The 17348-nt window shown below is 38.8% G+C and overlaps 1 protein-coding gene and 1 long non-coding RNA gene across 2 annotated transcripts in view; both read left to right on the top strand.

The window, feature by feature from the left end:
* Positions 1-97: 97 nt before the first annotated feature.
* On the top strand, positions 98-2004 carry LOC138981666 (uncharacterized). The gene is made up of 2 exons (XR_011460688.1): positions 98-523; positions 1651-2004. It is a non-coding gene; the product is annotated as an uncharacterized lncRNA (long non-coding RNA).
* Positions 2005-9463: 7459 nt separating this feature from the next.
* The window catches only part of LOC138981662 (ATP-dependent RNA helicase DHX58-like), a 47260-nt gene continuing 39375 nt past the window's right edge, over positions 9464-17348 (top strand). Inside the window, exons 1-2 of the mRNA XM_070354654.1 lie at positions 9464-9921; positions 14310-14492. Coding sequence (XP_070210755.1) covers positions 14327-14492 — 166 coding nt within the window. The 5' untranslated portion in view covers positions 9464-9921; positions 14310-14326. The remainder of the gene's footprint in view (positions 9922-14309; positions 14493-17348) is intronic.

The raw sequence follows: 17348 nt of genomic DNA, 5'->3' as shown, positions 1-17348 counted from the left end.
GCTCCAAACTTAAGCATAATTAATTAGTTTGGTTGTTCAATCGACGAAAATGCACCGAAAATGAAAATGGCGTACGTTGTCAACCATGGGACATCATTTATGTTGGGCGCATAGTAAGAATCCGGGGCAGAGTTGGAATCTCGCGGGACTTCGTCACGCCTCAGTAGATTTCCAACAAAGCGCGTCATTTCCGGAAACGCACCGACTCATTCTAGAAATGGCCCTCCTTTCGACTAGCGATGCCAGTCTGATCGCCAGTCTGCCTCTCGCCCTTGACCATGATGGGTGACCACAGGGAAGAGGTGGACAGTTTTGTCGTGGAACTTACGCAGAAAATACAACCGTGCTCACGCAGAAGAAATATGACAATATTGTGCTGTTTCTAAAAACAAAACGTACGGACCACATTGAAGATGGGAAGTCTTCGAAGTTCAAGTGGTGGGTGCGTGAAAAGAAGTTTCAGCTCGTGAACTTTCCAGGATTGGACTTAAACGACGTTCTCTGCATACCCAGCAAACAAGAGGTAAGTTCGTAGTTATGAAACGTGACTGAAAGTATTTCGCTATGTTGTTTTATTTATTTTTTCGCATGTTTATTTTTGTACAGTTAATGAGTTATGGTTATCTCAACTGTTCTTGATTCCATGGCTGTCAGTGTCACTGTCAGCCAAATTTCTGTTGACATTGAGACTGAAAGTATCAGATGACATGTTCTATGGTCCATCCAGTGAATAAAACTCAGTTTCAAAGTTCTATGCAACCATGTGTGATCAATGATAATTCAATGTGTAACAGGTTTCTTAAACAATCATCCATGTAATACGAGCTGTGTGCCTGCCATTAGAGTCATGCATTTTCAGTCCTTTAAAGTTTAAATGATTCGTATCATTCTCTGTACTTTTTTCTGTAATACTCTAGTTATAATAACACAGACATGCAACAAAAACATATCCATGTCAAACATTTTGGTTTCCATGTCAACAACCAGTCAGAAATCAAGTTAAAACCTTAAACACAGGCCGAAAAATAAGTTATTACCTTTTGTTGTTCATAACTTTACAGTTACACAGTGACATAGTTACAATTTAATTGAATATTCTTTAACTTTAAGTGCTCAGCTATCATTGTAATAAAAGATGAAGGTGTTCATAACTTTACACTAATCTTGCTTAAAATTAATCTGAACAATGACAACTCATGGCTTAAAATTTATTCAGTTACTTCAGACAGAAGCTAATTAGGTTCATTAATATATATTTATATAACTAGTTTCAATATTTGCCCCCAAACTTCCTTGTTCCTTTGATTCCTACAACATTGGTCTTGCTTAGACTTAATTAATTCATTTTGTACTGTTCATGCAGATTAATCGTAACACTTAACAAGTGTCATCTGTCAGTTGTAGAACTTGTACCCTCTCTTAATTCCAGTAGAAAGCACTATAGTTACAACAGCATATAATATGATAAAGAAATATCATTTTGCGCTCTGAATTCTCAGTATTTCTCAGTTAATTATGTAAGTGTCCACTTGATCTGTTGTTGTTGTTGTTGTTGTTGTTGTTGTTGTTGTTTTTTTTGTTTTGTTTTTTTAATATATATCCAGACCTCAATGAGTTGTTTTGCTATAATTGTTGCTTACTTGTGTGCAGAATGCTGAGTCGCTGCTGGCAAACATTCCAGTGGCTGTGATGCGACAATGTCACTGCCAGATGTTCAGAAAATACAGTCATCAGAGGCTTCTGCAACATGGACGTCCTCGAGAAAAAAACATGTGCGGCATGCCATTTTGCTCAAAACCGGATTTGGCAGACTGGGTGCAGAGTGAGAAATGTCACTCCTGGTGCCACTTTGACTGTGCTGGGGTGGAGATGACGAGAGCTGAGGTCTCGGCAGAAGATGTACATTTTGTGTGTGTTGTGTGCAAGGACTGATGAGGAAGTGTTGATTTATGTCTTCTACCTTCCACCTGCATGGGGTTTTTTCCTTCTCAATTTGTTCATTAGTGCTGTATGATGTTCACTCACAGACTTTTCTCTGCACATATTCAGGGGGTGTCCAGAACGTATGTGTGTATGTGTTTTCAAAAATCATGTTGTTGTTCTTTCCAAATCGTCTCTTATTGACTCACCTGAGTAATTGGCGAGTCTAAGAATTCATATATACATGTGTCAATCCATATATCCGGCCAAAAAACTTAACATTTGAGGTTAGCTTGGTTGTTTTTTAAGCTAGACCTCTGAAAAATTTAGGGTTCGATGATCTTACAAAGTCCTTTGTACTGGAAACTTGCATTCTCCCAGTAAGGTAATATATTGTACTACGTTGCAAGCCCATGCAAATGTTTGATTTGTGCTTTTGTGAACAAGAAACAATTGACAAGTGGCTCTATCCCATCTCCCCCCTTCCCTCCGTCGCGATATAACCTTCGTGGTTGACAACAACATAAAACACCAAATAAAGAAAGATCTTACAAAGTGACTTCAGTTTGGTTGACCCTCTTCAAATTTTGGCGTCACAGCGGGGTCATGTTCGTTTCATTGGATTAAAACTTGTGCGTTGAAGCTATATCAGATGTTTTTGAAGCTACAGGTTTGAAACCTTGTATACTTCTAGTGTTTGATAATCTCCAGACTTGACCTAAGTTTGATTGACCCTTGTCAAGTTTTGGGGTCACAGGGGGCATGCAGTCATGTTTGTTTCATAAAACTTAACGTTGAAGTTATCTCAGATGTTATTGAATCTTAAGCTTTGTAACTATGAAAACTTCAAGGGTAGTTGTAGTTGATAGCCAACATGAATCTAGTTTGAGATACCCCTGTCACATTTTGGGGTCACTGCGTTGTGTCATTATTGCATTGCACAACTTTGTTACATTTTCCATATGTTTAAATCAACATATTCAGGGGGTGTCCAGAACGTATGTGTGTATGTGTTTTCAAAAATCATGTTGTTGTTGTTTCATAGTGGCACTGGGTTTCTTGTGCAAAGTTTAAACGGATGTATTTTGTAATTTTTTTCGTGCTGTACAGTTTGACGCCAGTTTACAAGTAGTGCTTCTGCTGAGCATCAAGATGTGATTAACCCTTAGGCTGGTTGTCGCGACATATGTCGCGCTACTTTACGTATACTGTCACCTGGTTGTCACGACATATGTCGCGCTACTGGCTCAGTCTGTTTGGTCAGTTCCGATTACCTCCCATGGATGCGAAAACCTATATGACCGTTTTTTGTTATTTTTCTCTCTGTTCATTCACAAGTGGCTATGTAACATGTGTTACAGAATTGCACCAGTGTAATGGTTAATGTATTTTTGCTGTCTGTCTTATGGATTCTTGTGGAAAGTTTAAACAGAGGCATTTTATGATTTTTAAATTGTGCTGTACAGTAACCAGTTTGACGTCAGTTTTCAAGTAGTGCTTTTGCTGTGTGATTATTTTGATGTGATTAATTTATTTGTGCCGTCTGTTTATTTTTGTGTGTGGGTGTGCCAAGTTTTTGGCTCACGTAAGGTGTTCTCCTGTGAATGTGAGTTTTAAGTAGTGCTGTACAGTTTGACCCCAGTTCACAAGTAGTGCTTCTGCTGAGCATCAAGATGTGATTCATTTATTTTTGCTGTCTGTCTTATGGTTTCTTGTGCAAAGTTTAAACGGATGTGTTTTGTAATTTTTAAGGGTTTTTTGTGCCGTCTGTTTATTTTTGTGTGTGGGTGTGCCAAGTTTTTACAGAGGTGTTCTCCTGTGAATGTGAGTTTTAAGTAGTGCTGTACAGTTTGACCCCAGTTCACAAGTAGTGCTTCTGCTGAGCATCAAGATGTGATTCATTTATTTTTGCTGTCTGTCTTATGGTTTCTTGTGCAAAGTTTAAACGGATGTGTTTTGTAATTTTTAAGGGTTTTTTGTGCCGTCTGTTTATTTTTGTGTGTGGGTGTGCCAAGTTTTTACAGAGGTGTTCTCCTGTGAATGTGAGTTTTAAGTAGTGCTGTACAGTTAGACCCCAGTTCACAAGTAGTGCTTCTGCTGATCATTAAGATGTGATTCATTTGTTATGTGCTATCTCTTAATTGTGTGTGTGTGTGTTAAACAGACATGTTCTACTGTGGCATTTAGATGTGCTGTACAGTTTGATTGCAGTTTACAAGTAGTGCTTTTGCTGTGAGATCATTGTGATGTGATTAATTTATTAGTGCTGTCTATTTGTTGGGTCAGTGTGCCAATTTCAAAGTGTGTCTTCTGTGACATTATAGTGCTGAACAGTTTGACCCCAATTTTCTAGTTGCTTCTGCTTTGTGATCATAATGATGTCACTAATTTTTGTTGTTGTAATTTTCTTGAAGTATAGTTTTTTGTGTGTTTGACTGTCAAGTTCAAACAAGTATCTTCTGTAACTTTTGAGATTTGCGTTACCGTTTGACCCCAGTTACCAAGGTTTGCCTCTGCTGTGTGATAATTGTGGTGTTATAAGTTACGTTTTGCAGTCTTTTGTGATTTCTTTGCCATCGATCCATTTTCATGCAAACAGCACAAACTAAGCAGTAACGTACTTTGTTTTAATCAATAAGGCAACTGAGGCTGTATCCTGAATAATGTCATTATTGTGGGTATGAAAGCTTTGTGCACCGTAAAATATTTTGTTACCCTTGAACATTTCTTCTGAATTCCATCTTCTAATTTTTGTATCTCTGTATTTGTGAACAACAAACTTGCCTAATGATATTTGCCTTTCCATTTTGTGTGTATAAAACTAAATGAAATGGTGTGTGTGTGTTCATTGGTGCTCATACATTTTATGTGTTTTTTGTGTGGGAGAATTAAAGTTTTTACAGTCTACTTCGTTTATAACGTCGCCGGATATAACGTCACCCCGTTATATCGTCACCCAAACACCGGTCCCGGCTCAATTCCTTCTTTCCAAGACTATTTTAACCTCGGATATAACGTCACCGGATATAACGTCACCCAGTTATAACGTCACTCATCCATGTCGGTTATAACGTCATATCAATCCCCATATGCAGCAGTTTGCATGGTGAACGACTGTCAAGGCATGTTCATTTACGCTACACGTGTCACAAGTTTTGTGTGTTAACGGTATTCAAGTTTTTCCGTTTTCCCGTTGTTAGAGACCCAAGGAAAACTAGGTTTAAGGCATAATCATTTTTGCTGCATGCGTTTTGTGAGTTCCTGTTCGAGGTTTTTAATGAAAAGAAACATGTTTTATTTCATTTCGTTGTGTGAGTTCCTGTTCTATGTTTTTAGTCAGTAATGAAAAATGTTTCATTTCATTTCGCTTTGTGAGTTCCTTACTTAGGTTCCTCAGTGTTCTAGGTTTTTAATTAAAAGAAAAATGTTCCATTTCATTCGTGTTGTGAGTTCCTGTCTTTGTTTTTAACTAAAAAAAAATTGTTTTAAAAAGTTTCATATCGAGCATACATGGTTACTCCTGCGCGAGCGCGTGCGAATGGATCTGTCTACTTCTGTCCTTCAATCACGCATATAAAAAAAACTCGATTATTGAAATGACGGTAGGAGAAGGTCGAGAGGATGAGAACAGACTACGACGTTTGTTTGGTTTTTTTTGTCCGTAGAATACAGACTACAACTGCCCTCGACGAGGAGGCTGAGCGTCACTTTCAATTGGGCGTTATCGACAGGCTGAGTAGGTCGCTCAGGCTAAATTGTAAAGGTAAACATTAAGTGCAGTGAACCGACAAATTGAGAAAAGTGATACTGCACTCTTAAAGCACTATTTTGACTCAACTTGGAAAGCCATGGACGTTATATCAAGTGACGTTATAATGATAATAATAATACAGTAGTAGTCTAACGAGTATAACGTCCCGCTCACTAGATGTGGTGGAGACGGTGGATGGGGGACAGGGGGTAACTATGAACCCAAAGTTGTTACTACTAGAACGATTTTGCGTAAAGGTGGGCAAGCCACTTTGCTGTTGACGAGAAACGTCTTCGTTAATAATAATAATATAAGTCAAATAGACAGTAATTACGTATAAGGACCCATGAAGTTCTCGTCATTTTTATTTCTTCGGACATCAAGGACAGGTCAAGATCTAGCAGAATATGAATGAACGACAGCCATGTGTGTGTCAATGTGTGTGTGTGTGTGTGTGTGTGTGTGTGTGTCCTTAAAGCTAATAACGTCGGACACTATAATTAAAGACTGAGATTGTCGATGGAACCAGACGGAGCTTGACACTCCAACACTAGTAACCTGTCTCAGAATCAGCATGTAGCCTACAATACTGTACGTTGATACGATTGCCGAATCTCGGGGAACATTTTGTGTATACAATTTTGTATTCATGGTCTAGCCAGGTTTTGGAAATACGCAAAGAAGAGAATAGTCCACAATTCTATATAATATGAGGAAGTGAATTAAAGATTATTGTAATAAGTTAGTTTAAAACTTACAACAATATGTTGTTGTGATTTTTAAACAACACTAATGTTGCACTTTCCATTTCTGCACAGTTTTATTAAAACAGTCAGTACTTTAGAAAGGGACATAACTCTTGGACTCCGGATATAACATCACCCGCGCGTAAAAGTGACGTTATAACCGATGAACCGGATACAGCGTCACCGCGTATAACGTCGCTCAAAAACATCCCCCGAGGGGTGACGTAATATCCGGAGTCGACTGTATTTGCATCACTGATTTCTTTGTGTTGGTGTTCCTGTGATACTGTGGGGTCAAAGACAAGCATTTGACCAAGGGTGTGAGTGTGTGTGTGCATTGCTCCTCAAGCATCATGATGTATGAATTGTCTTTTCTTGTCTCAATATAATGACATATATAATTTCATGCGGCTTTCCTACTAAGACAGAGAAGTGATTCAGAGTGAATCAAATGAAACATAATGCATGTGGGACGTACAAAAAAAAATCTATATAATTGTAATCATGTGAGGTGTTAAAAACGTGCATAAATCCCTTCAATTAACAAGATGTTATGGTTTGAGTACCTGAACCAACCTTGTTATTTTTTCCGTTTTAAAGCCAGGCGAGGCTTCTTAATCCTCACCTTAAATGCTAAAATTCGTTTTTGGCTGCGTGCTGCCCCTGCAATCCGCCAAGGCCTAGGCGGCCCTTGGACCCCGGCAGTAAAAAAAAAAGTTCAGTCGCAGGCAAAATTCAGACTCCCACCCATGTAGTGAAAAGCCATTATCAAAGTCATAAGTTTGTTTTCATATTCTGTTTGTTTATAAATTCAGTTCATTGATCTCTGTTTTGGTCTTTGCTTTGTTGCTTTGGTTGAAAAAAGTGACCTTCTCTCCTTCTGAGAAAGCTACCTCTCTTGTGTGGTGTGTGAATTTAATTAAACAAATCATGAAATGTATGCATTGGCAGCTAGTGCTTCCTTCCCTTTGTTTATCAAAGACCAAAAGGCATTATTCAAAGAAAAGTCATACTCAACTTATATGATGCAATCAAGCACACAAAATGTAGCACATATAACATAGCACAGTTGTTCCAAAGAAATATAAGAGCATCCCTTGTACCCCCCAAAAAAACAAAAAAACACACACACCTTGCTTAGCATCATAATGATTGGGATAGGCAGACACTGTGTACATTGAAACTGGAGATGTATTCAAATATACCATATTACCAGGTTTTTCACATATGCACACAAGCACACATTTAGTGCTAATTTTTGCATTAACTGACTTTAATCCTTTCAAATTCTTACACCCTCTGTATGAAAATTATGGTACCTCCTGTTGATCTTGTGTCACCAGGAGAAGTTGTTCACAACCGTTATAAACTGTTTCTAATGATGAAAAAAGTGTTGAACACAAAAATATGTCATTTTGTTCTCAGTATTTACACATTCTCAAGCAAGTAATAAAAAATTGTTCTGCGCTTCTGCCCATATATATAGCTATTGAATATAATCTTTCTCTCATAGAACACACTTGGGACATATACATACATGCATCTTCAATTTCTGTGACACTGGGTGTTCCCAATGACACAAGAATGGCCGGTCACAATGAGTTAACAGTCAATAATGTTAACAATAAACCTGTTAAGATGCAGGCGGCATATCATAATGAATTTGATACTGAATGCTGTTGGTGGCTTTTGTATTGACAATAAAATATAAAGAACGCAAAAGTTTACGGAATACACAGAAATTATCAAGCGAGTTTGTTAATGGATTTTACTTTACAATAATATAACATACTTACTTTTAGATAAAAGAAAAGAATTAAGTGCAAATACAATTTCCACTCAGTAAGTTACATTTTTGTGCAAACTGACCCAAACTAAATGTTAACTGGTCCCTTGACTCCTACTTAGACTACTTACAGTTACCAAATACCTACCCTGAACCCAACTATATACATGCGTAGATGTTTGGCATGATGGTGTGCTTGGGGTGTGTGTGTGCGGGTGTGTGTGGAGGGGGGGATGCATAAATATAGCCACACACATACCCAAACCAACTATACTGTTTCAACTTTAACACAGTACATTGAAGAAGAAGACAATCAAGCAACAATTAAGTTACGCATGAGTGTTGTCAACGTTACTTAAATTGTAAGGGTAAACTTCACTAGCACCAGTTAAAATGGCAAACTGAAGCGCTCGATCGTTTGTTCAGAACGACGTCCGACTGAAGTCAGTGTTTATTTTTCCAAGGTTCGTAAGTAAGAAAAATAGCAGTTGGTATGATTTTGTCTAATGCATCAGTTTTATTACAACCAACTATTGATATTTTAAACATACGCTGATCATTGTAGTCCATCAATTATAATTTAATCATCGCATTCTAAGAAAGTCCAGAATCGCGTAGCGCGAAGTTGGAATTCCAACAATGGCGGCCATAGTTGGAATTCCAACAAAGCGCAGGTCATTTCCGGAAAAGCGCCGCTGACTAGATGGGACGCAACACTTTACACGAAAGAGTTGTCTCCCTTTGCCCGCTCATACGGATAATTCCTTCTTTGACCCATGTAAACGAAATGCATTCGTACAGTTCATCGGAGTTCATTCCGTAACTTCAAAGGGATCTAAAATGACTTGTTATGATTACAAGTGCAGGTTCTACAAATTCGGAGACTTAAATGTCTCTGAATTATGAGCTATGAATTTAACACGCTAAAGAAAGTTCAAGATTACCCTGAATACCTTATTCTCATTTTTATTATAAAAACTGACAAGAAATAATTAACTGCAGTTTGCAGTCTGTGGTGCTTTCCCCATACTAAAAATAGACCAGATTTTGCTGTTTCTAGAAGGGGCACTGTCTTTGCTGTCGGGCAGTCAGATTCACCGGCTTTGTGCACGTCAACAGGACTGCATTTGTAAATTTATGAAAGCAATCAAAAGCGAGTTCCTAATCCCAATGATTGGATCTTCGGATGTAGGCCTACAACTTCCAAGCTTTATTGCTTAACGTCTACAACAGGCGAAGTATTGAAGCTTTGTCTCACCTAAACCCGACGACTGAATATGTAAGTGATCCACGTGTGAAAACCAAAGCAGAACAGCGCGATGACAGCCAACATTTCTATCCCCGACTGACAAACAGTAACACTGCATGCGAACTGACTTGGATCAACGATCAAACCAGCACGGCCCGAACTGAATTTGTTGCGCTGCCATTATCGTGCGCAATTCTGGTAAAAATATAAAGCCGGTATTGAGAATTGAGTATAACGAAAGCCGATGTCAAATAATACACATGGATATTTTAAAATGACTTTCAAAATGTAAAAGCAGATAGCAGACCTTTTTATAAGCAATATGAATGACTGAATGTCCACATACAAGTCGAATGACGCCGTCCATTATGCTGACAAATGGGAACTAGCTTTGTGCATTGACATGAATTTCGACTGCGGAGGCTTTTGGCAAGCTGAAAACAGACACGGGCAGGTTTTAGTGGAAAAAGTAAGTGTTTTTAATGAAAACTAATGGGATAAATAGCTTACACACCTCGTCCTGAATATCTTGCATATTTTCCCTCGGGTAGATTTTCATACATGTATTACCTCGCCAAAGGCTCGGTAATACATGAAAATCGACCCTCGGGAAAATATGCAAGATAATCAGAACTCGGAGTCGGAGTGTGTAACCTAGCAGGGCCGAACTAGGCGAAGAGGAGGGGGGGGGGGGTTGCCAGTGGTGGCCCAGGGGGATGTCCCCCCTGGCGACAGGGGCGGATCAGTTCATTTTATGACTGGTTTTTTTCAAAAGTATATTGTGAAGATATGGGTGTGAAGGCGCGAAGCGCCGAGCCGACGGCGCGAAGCGCCTAGCTTGCTAGGGGGGTCCGGGGGCATGCCCCCCCGGAAAATTTAGAAAAAAAGGATGCAAAATGGTGCAATCTGGTGCATTCTGAGGATGATCATTACCAGTTTCAGGCAGCAGATTTTGTCACTGATTAATACCCCAAAAATTGAAACTCAATGTAAAATAAAGAAATTGCATACCTCATTCAATATTTTTATTTTTTGGCTGGGGGGGATCCGGAAAGCCTAGAACCCACCCACCCACCCCCCTCGTTGTGGGGGTCAGGGGGCGAAGCCCCCTGAAGCTGACGGGTAGGTCATATTCTGAGATAGGAAAATGGTCGCTCCTTGCATGAAACGGCATAAAATAAGCAATAATAAAAAAAAATTAAATAAGTAAGGTACATGTTTAGGCTAGGGGGGGGGGGGGGGGTTGCGCAACCCCCATAACCCCCCCGGTAGTCCGGCCCTGCCTAGATGCATTCTGTACATGTATGTTATGTGTATTGTTGTTGTTGTTGAGACACCTGTTCTGAAACTGATAGGGCAATCGTAGAGCGCTCAAATGTCAAAATAGCTGCTGGCGCACAAGCCACAAAACTGTTAGGCTTTTTAACTTTTTATACTTCTGGCAGCATTCACTCTAAATTTGACGCTTAAAACGAACTAGTTTTTGTCCACAGACACACTAAATTTGCCCAGGATCTCACTTTGTATCATTAAGAATGATCGATACAATATACATGCATGCACTGCTTTGGGGGTATTCTGAATGAGTCAATCTCCCTTGTCGATTCGCATACTAAAAACTTCGAAAATTCTTTCTTTCTTTCTTTCTTTATTTCTTTATTTGGTGTTTAACGTCGTTTTCAACCGTTCAAGGTTATATCGCGACGGTCGGAACATTCAAAATACTTCATTACCTCAGAAGCATTTGAAGACATGAGTTCTATCCTATAAGACTGTCAGCATAAATCACATTTTGCTATCCAATTAGACTGCCAGCATAAATCAAATTCAAACTTACTACTGCAGCTTAGATCAGTTACCTCAATCAATCAATCAATATGAGGCTTATATCGCGCGTATTCCGTGGGTACAGTTCAAAGCGCAGGGATTTTTTTTACTTTTTATTTTTATTTTTATATTATGCAATTTATATCGCGCACATATATATTCAAGGCGCAGGGATTTATTTATGCCGTGTGAGATGGAATTTTTGTACACAATACATCACGCATTCACATCGGCCAGAAAGTTTGAGATAATTTAGCAGCAGGTTTTACTTCATCACCTTACACCCTTTGAGAATGATAAGGCCTAAAAAAAAAATTGGTGTGGTTACGGTAACCCGACCTACCCTATTTTTAGGGGCCGAGCCTATAACTTTTTATTACATTTGTCAAAAAAAAAAACCACAAGAAAACGAGTGCAGAAAACGCCATGAAAGCGAAAGCGCCCGAGTCGCACACTTATTTCCCTGTCAAGTAGGTTTAATTTGTACACATTAGAAAAAAAAGTTTAAAAAAAAAAGTGATTGCCTACCTTCCTACCCTATTTTTTTTGGCTATGTTACCGTAACCAAACCTTTTTTTTTTTTTGCCTAAGGTATGATTGTTATATATACCTCCCTTCCATGGATAACAAAGCAATAGTGACCTCCCTTTCATTCTAGATCGATCCTCCCTGAACCTTCTTGATTGATTTTATTTTCTTAATTTATTTATCACTGATTGACCATGTAATCTAAATGAATATATCAGACCTGTTTACCCTTACGATTTTGGCGTAATTTATTACGATTTTCTGCAAAAAATACGCCATTCCGCTATCCGTGTCAAGACTACGATTTTCATAAATAAAAAAAATGTAAAAAAATAAAAATTAAAAAAAATTTAATTTTTTGTATCAATTCACATGTTTGGCATTGTTTTTTTCAATGGCAAAATGGGGTGAAAAAGCACAGGACTGACCTGAGATCATGTCTGTCTGATGAGACGCTGGAGAGCCTTATTCTAGTGGTGAAGTCTCGCCCTCACTCATTCGGCAAGCGCAAGTACAGTAGAGAAGCGCTTGACACACTGAAAAAGGCCTACTACGAGCAAAAGAAAAAGAATCAGTGATGCATGTGCTTTTGATGTGATCTTCTTTGAAATTATGATGACTACAACAACTGACTGATGTGTTTTGTTCGTGAATGATGGATATATGTGCATGATTGCGTTTCGCAGACACAGTTGTCATGTGCGTTGTAATTGGCGACGAATGCTGGACGATTACTATTTTTGTGCCAGGATTACTATTTTTGGGGCTGAGCATTACTCCAAAACACTTATGGGGGTAAACAGGTCTGATATATATCCAATCACACACCTGTACATGTACTAATATATTTATATAGTTTTCACAGTTCCTACTCGTAATTAATGGGTGCACTTTTCTGGTACATAACCGGCATGGTTGGCCTAGTGGTAAGGCGTCCGCCCCGTGATCAGGAGGTCGTGGGTTCGAACCCCGGCCGGGTCATACCTAAGACTTTAAAATTGGCAATCTAGTGGCTGCTCCGCGGATCCGCCTGGCGTCTCAGGCGTTATGGGGTTAGTGCTAGGACTGGTTGGTCCGGTGTCAGGATAATGTGACTGGGTGAGACATGAAGCCTGTGCTGCGACTTCTGTCTTGTGTGTGGCGCACGTTATATATGTCAAAGCAGCACCGCCCTGATATGGCCCTTCGTGGTCGGCTGGGCGTTAAACAAACAAACAAACAAACAACTTTTCTGGTCTACTGAGTTGACCTTATTTAGGGCGAGGGCTCATGCATGGATATAAAAAAAGCATGTATACTCATTGTCTTTTACCCTCGATAATGCATACATATTTTTTCTTGTCCTCTCTGACTCTCTCTCTCTCTCTCTCTCTCTCTCTCTCTCTCTCTCTCTCTCTCTCTCTCTCTCTCTCTCTCTCTCTCTCTCTCTCTCTCTCTCTCTCTCTCTTTTGTAATGTATGTTTGATGGTGTATGCTTTTAATTAAGCGTTGTTGACTATGAATGTAGATGTAAATGCTTGTGTAACTGTGTTTTAATTTTAAATGTGTCAAGCGCAATTAAAGAGCATAATTGTAAAGTTATGATGTTGCGCTATATAAATGCTCATTTATTATTATTATTATTATTAATGTGATGTGCCTGGTTGCTCAAACGTAAGTATGCCTTCTATCCTTCTGAAATGTGCATGTGTATGTCTTGCGTCAACTTGGTGTGTGTTCTGATAATGTATGGTTGTATTGCCCGTATTGTGATATCTGTATATCACATGTCTGTAAAGAATTATCTTATTCTTATATTACTATTATTGCGTGTGTCTGCGTTTCATCATAAAAAGTTTGTTCCTATGTATTCCCATTTCGATTATAACCATTTTGTTTGCTTAGATCAGGACTAGCTGTAAGAAAGGTCCTACGGACCTAATGCTATCTTTCCTGTAATAAAGTTCAAAGTTCAAGTTCTCTCTCTCTCTCTCTCTCTCTCTCTCTCTCTCTCTCTCTCTCTCTCTCTCTCTCTCTCTCTCTCTCTCTCGTTCCATAACCTTCACTGTTTGTAAATGAATGCGCATGTGTGTGTGTGCGGGTAAATCAGAGATGCATTAAAAAAAGGAAGAAGAAAAAAAGTTATTTGCCTTCGAAAGGAACTGTGCAGTAATACATATCTGACAAGGATACCATGCTAGAGAAAGTCTGTAAATATTTCGTGTAAAATTGATTCGTTCATTTTCAATACTTCGTACAAATATGTTCATTTGCAAATGTGTGCATTACCAATTGTCGAAAAGGCTTTCATTAGCTGAAGACATTAAACTTTCAAAGCGTCAAGCGTCTCTCTCTCTCTCTCTCTCTCTCTCTCTCTCTCTCTCTCTCTCTCTCTCTCTCTCTCTCTCTCTCTCTCTCTCTCTCTCTCTCTCTCTCTCCCTCCCTCTCTCTCTCTCTTTCTCTCTCTCTCTCTCTCTCCACAGAGCTATACAAAATGATTATACACAGCAGACATTTTTGCAGTTTGGCAGTCGGAGGTGATGGAAGGAAACAGAGGGAACCAACCAGGACAGTCCCCTGCCCTCCGACTTAGTGTGGAGGAATGGAAACACAGAGTGTCCGCCTTTAGAGAGCATTTCATCAGTATCATGCAACCTCTGCAAGTTTTTCTGAAGGCCAAACTGAACACAGACCCAGAGGGAAGAGGTAAATATTTATTTTGTTATTGTCTGACCCAAGAGGGAATATAGTATCACATGGAAGGTTTTTGTGCTGAACTTTAGGTCAGTACACTGCCGCACCATGATAAGATGGAGACTAATACAAAATGTTAATGTTCTATTTGCAAGTCAAATCGGTTTTTGCTGGTTACTACAGTCAAACCCACATAACACCATTGCTTATAAGAAACATTGCTTACAAGAAAGGACTTTTTTTCCCTGCCAAATAACTTCTTTCTGCCACTTAAAATTCTCCGGATAAGAGAAACTTCATAACAAGTCGCGTAAGGCGAAAATACAATATTTAGTCAAGTAGCTGTGGAACTCACAGAATGAAAGTGAACGCAATGTAATTTTTCAGCAAGACCGTATACTCGTAGCATCGTCAGTCCACCGCTCATGGCAAAGGCAGTGAAATTGACAAGAAGAGCGGGGTAGTAGTTGCGCTAAGAAGGATAGCACGCTTTTCTGTACCTCTCTTTGTTTTAACTTTCTGAGCGTGTTTTTAATCCAAACATATCATATCTATATGTTTTTGGAATCAGGAACCGACAAGGAATAAGATGAAAGTGTTTTTAAATTGATTTGGACAATTTAATTTTGATAATAATTTTTATATATTTAATTTTCAGAGCTTGTTTTTAATCCGAATATAACATATTTATATGTTTTTGGAATCAGCAAATGATGGAAAATAAGATAAACGTAAATTTGGATCGTTTTATAAATTTTTATTTTTTTTTACAATTTTCAGATTTTTAATGACCAAAGTCATTAATTAATTTTTAAGCCACCAAGCTGAAATGCAATACCGAACCCCGGGCTTCGTCGAAGATTACTTGACCAAAATTTCAACCAATTTGGTTGAAAAATGAGGGCGTGACAGTGCCGCCTCAACTTTCACGAAAAGCCGGATATGACGTCATCAAAGACATTTATCAAAAAAATGAAAAAAACGTTCGGGGATTTCATACCCAGGAACTCTCATGTCAAATTTCATAAAGATCGGTCCAGTAGTTTAGTCTGAATCGCTCTACACACACACACACACGCACACACACACACACGCACATACACCACGACCCTCGTTTCGATTCCCCCTCGATGTTAAAATATTTAGTCAAAACTTGACTAAATATAATGTAGAAGGGTGGAAGGAGGAGGAGGAAAATAAAGACGACAAAGAAGTCTCTAAGACGTTGCCATTTCTCTTGCTCTTTATTCCATATTTAACTTGACATAACCTCCGGTAAACTTGTAAACATACAAGCTAGAAGCTAGAAGCTAGAAGTTTGAAGTTTGAAGGGCCTTGGGACAAAGATCTTGCACACTCTTGCTTCGCTCTCCCTCTCCGTGGGAGAGCCACTCGGAAGGCGCAAGGATAAATTGTACGAATACTAAACATGAGGAGAAAGTAGGTGACAAGAAACTAGACCGGAGAAGAAAGTTATATTTATTTAGATTTCTGACTGAAACTATTTAGCTGTCGGAATAAAGGGACAGAAATATAGTTTTAGAGCAACACTCGATTTACTAATTTCAGGAAAGAGGTTGCATTAAGAAAACAAAAGGGACGCTAACTAAAATACTACGCAAAGAAAACTGGATCCCCATGAGCTCGAAGGTAGAAGTTTGATTCCGGATCTTCGGCAGCTCATAGGTACCAGTAGTTAGATTTTTGTCTGGTCACATAAATCTCCCCTGCTCGATATTCATGGTCCCCATGAATACAACCAAAAACTACAACAGCAAAAATCTATTTTCCGCACCCAAAAACCAGCGGATAAAATACACTAACGATTTCCTGAAAACGGTCTCCAAGTAAAACCATAACTAAAAACCACCGGCAAACATGTTTACAATTTCTATACAGACATGTTGAAAATGTAACGTCAACTGAACTCTCCAGACTCCGCATGACACAATTTTAGGCAACGACAATCGGATAAAAATGGCGAAGAGCGTTAAAGCTAAACAAAGTTGGATTATCGTTACAGACAAATCAATGTCTATTGTCGCTACATACACATGTCTACTCAAACGGATATACCTGAACACCTCAGGTCTCCAGTCATGAGAAAATCAGTACGCAGCTATAATATTTACACCCAACAAAATCAACTAGCTAATCTTCCAATCGTTAAAGATTAAAGGTAATCTGTTGGTTTTTAAACCTGACAAGAATAAACCAGTGCATTTAAGCCAACTGACTCGAAATCGTCAAAACAGAAAAACCAAATCATCAGTATTTCACCGATGCCAGTACAACAAATCCGAAAACTTTACTAGAAGGACCACCTCAAAACGTCCTTTTGAAACATACTTACAAGAATTATTCTCACAAACAAAAACTTCAACGCATTTACATTATGCTCCCCAGCTCAAATGAAAACCAGGGTCTCATAAAAAATGAAATTACCTCCCCTGCTCTGTTAGGAGCAGAGGCGAAAAAAAACAATTATAAAAAAACAAGACATGTAAGGCTGGAGATGTTCCTCAAATGCAATATCATACAAACATACATTTTAATTTCAAAAGCAAAAAAACCTGTGCAGCATATATTCTTCATAACAAATGTGTGAGGAGTCTGAGTCATCAGTTCAGTCTAGCGACTACATATAGGTGACAAAAACAAACACTAGCTTGTATATCCACTTAGTGCAAAACTGACTGAAACCAGGTTTTTAAACCGAATGATCAGAAAGCCTAATACAAAGCTACACCATTTCCCGTTGAAGTACAGTACACTTGTACCTAAGTCTCATATTTAGGCGAGTAACACTAGCTATGTTTAGCTGACTGTTAACCCTAACACTGACAAAGCAACCTGTTAAGTTGAATA

Source organism: Littorina saxatilis, linkage group LG12 (assembly GCF_037325665.1).
Source record: "Littorina saxatilis isolate snail1 linkage group LG12, US_GU_Lsax_2.0, whole genome shotgun sequence".
NCBI lineage: Eukaryota > Metazoa > Mollusca > Gastropoda > Littorinimorpha > Littorinidae > Littorina > Littorina saxatilis.
This window is presented reverse-complemented; position numbering and strand designations above follow the sequence as displayed.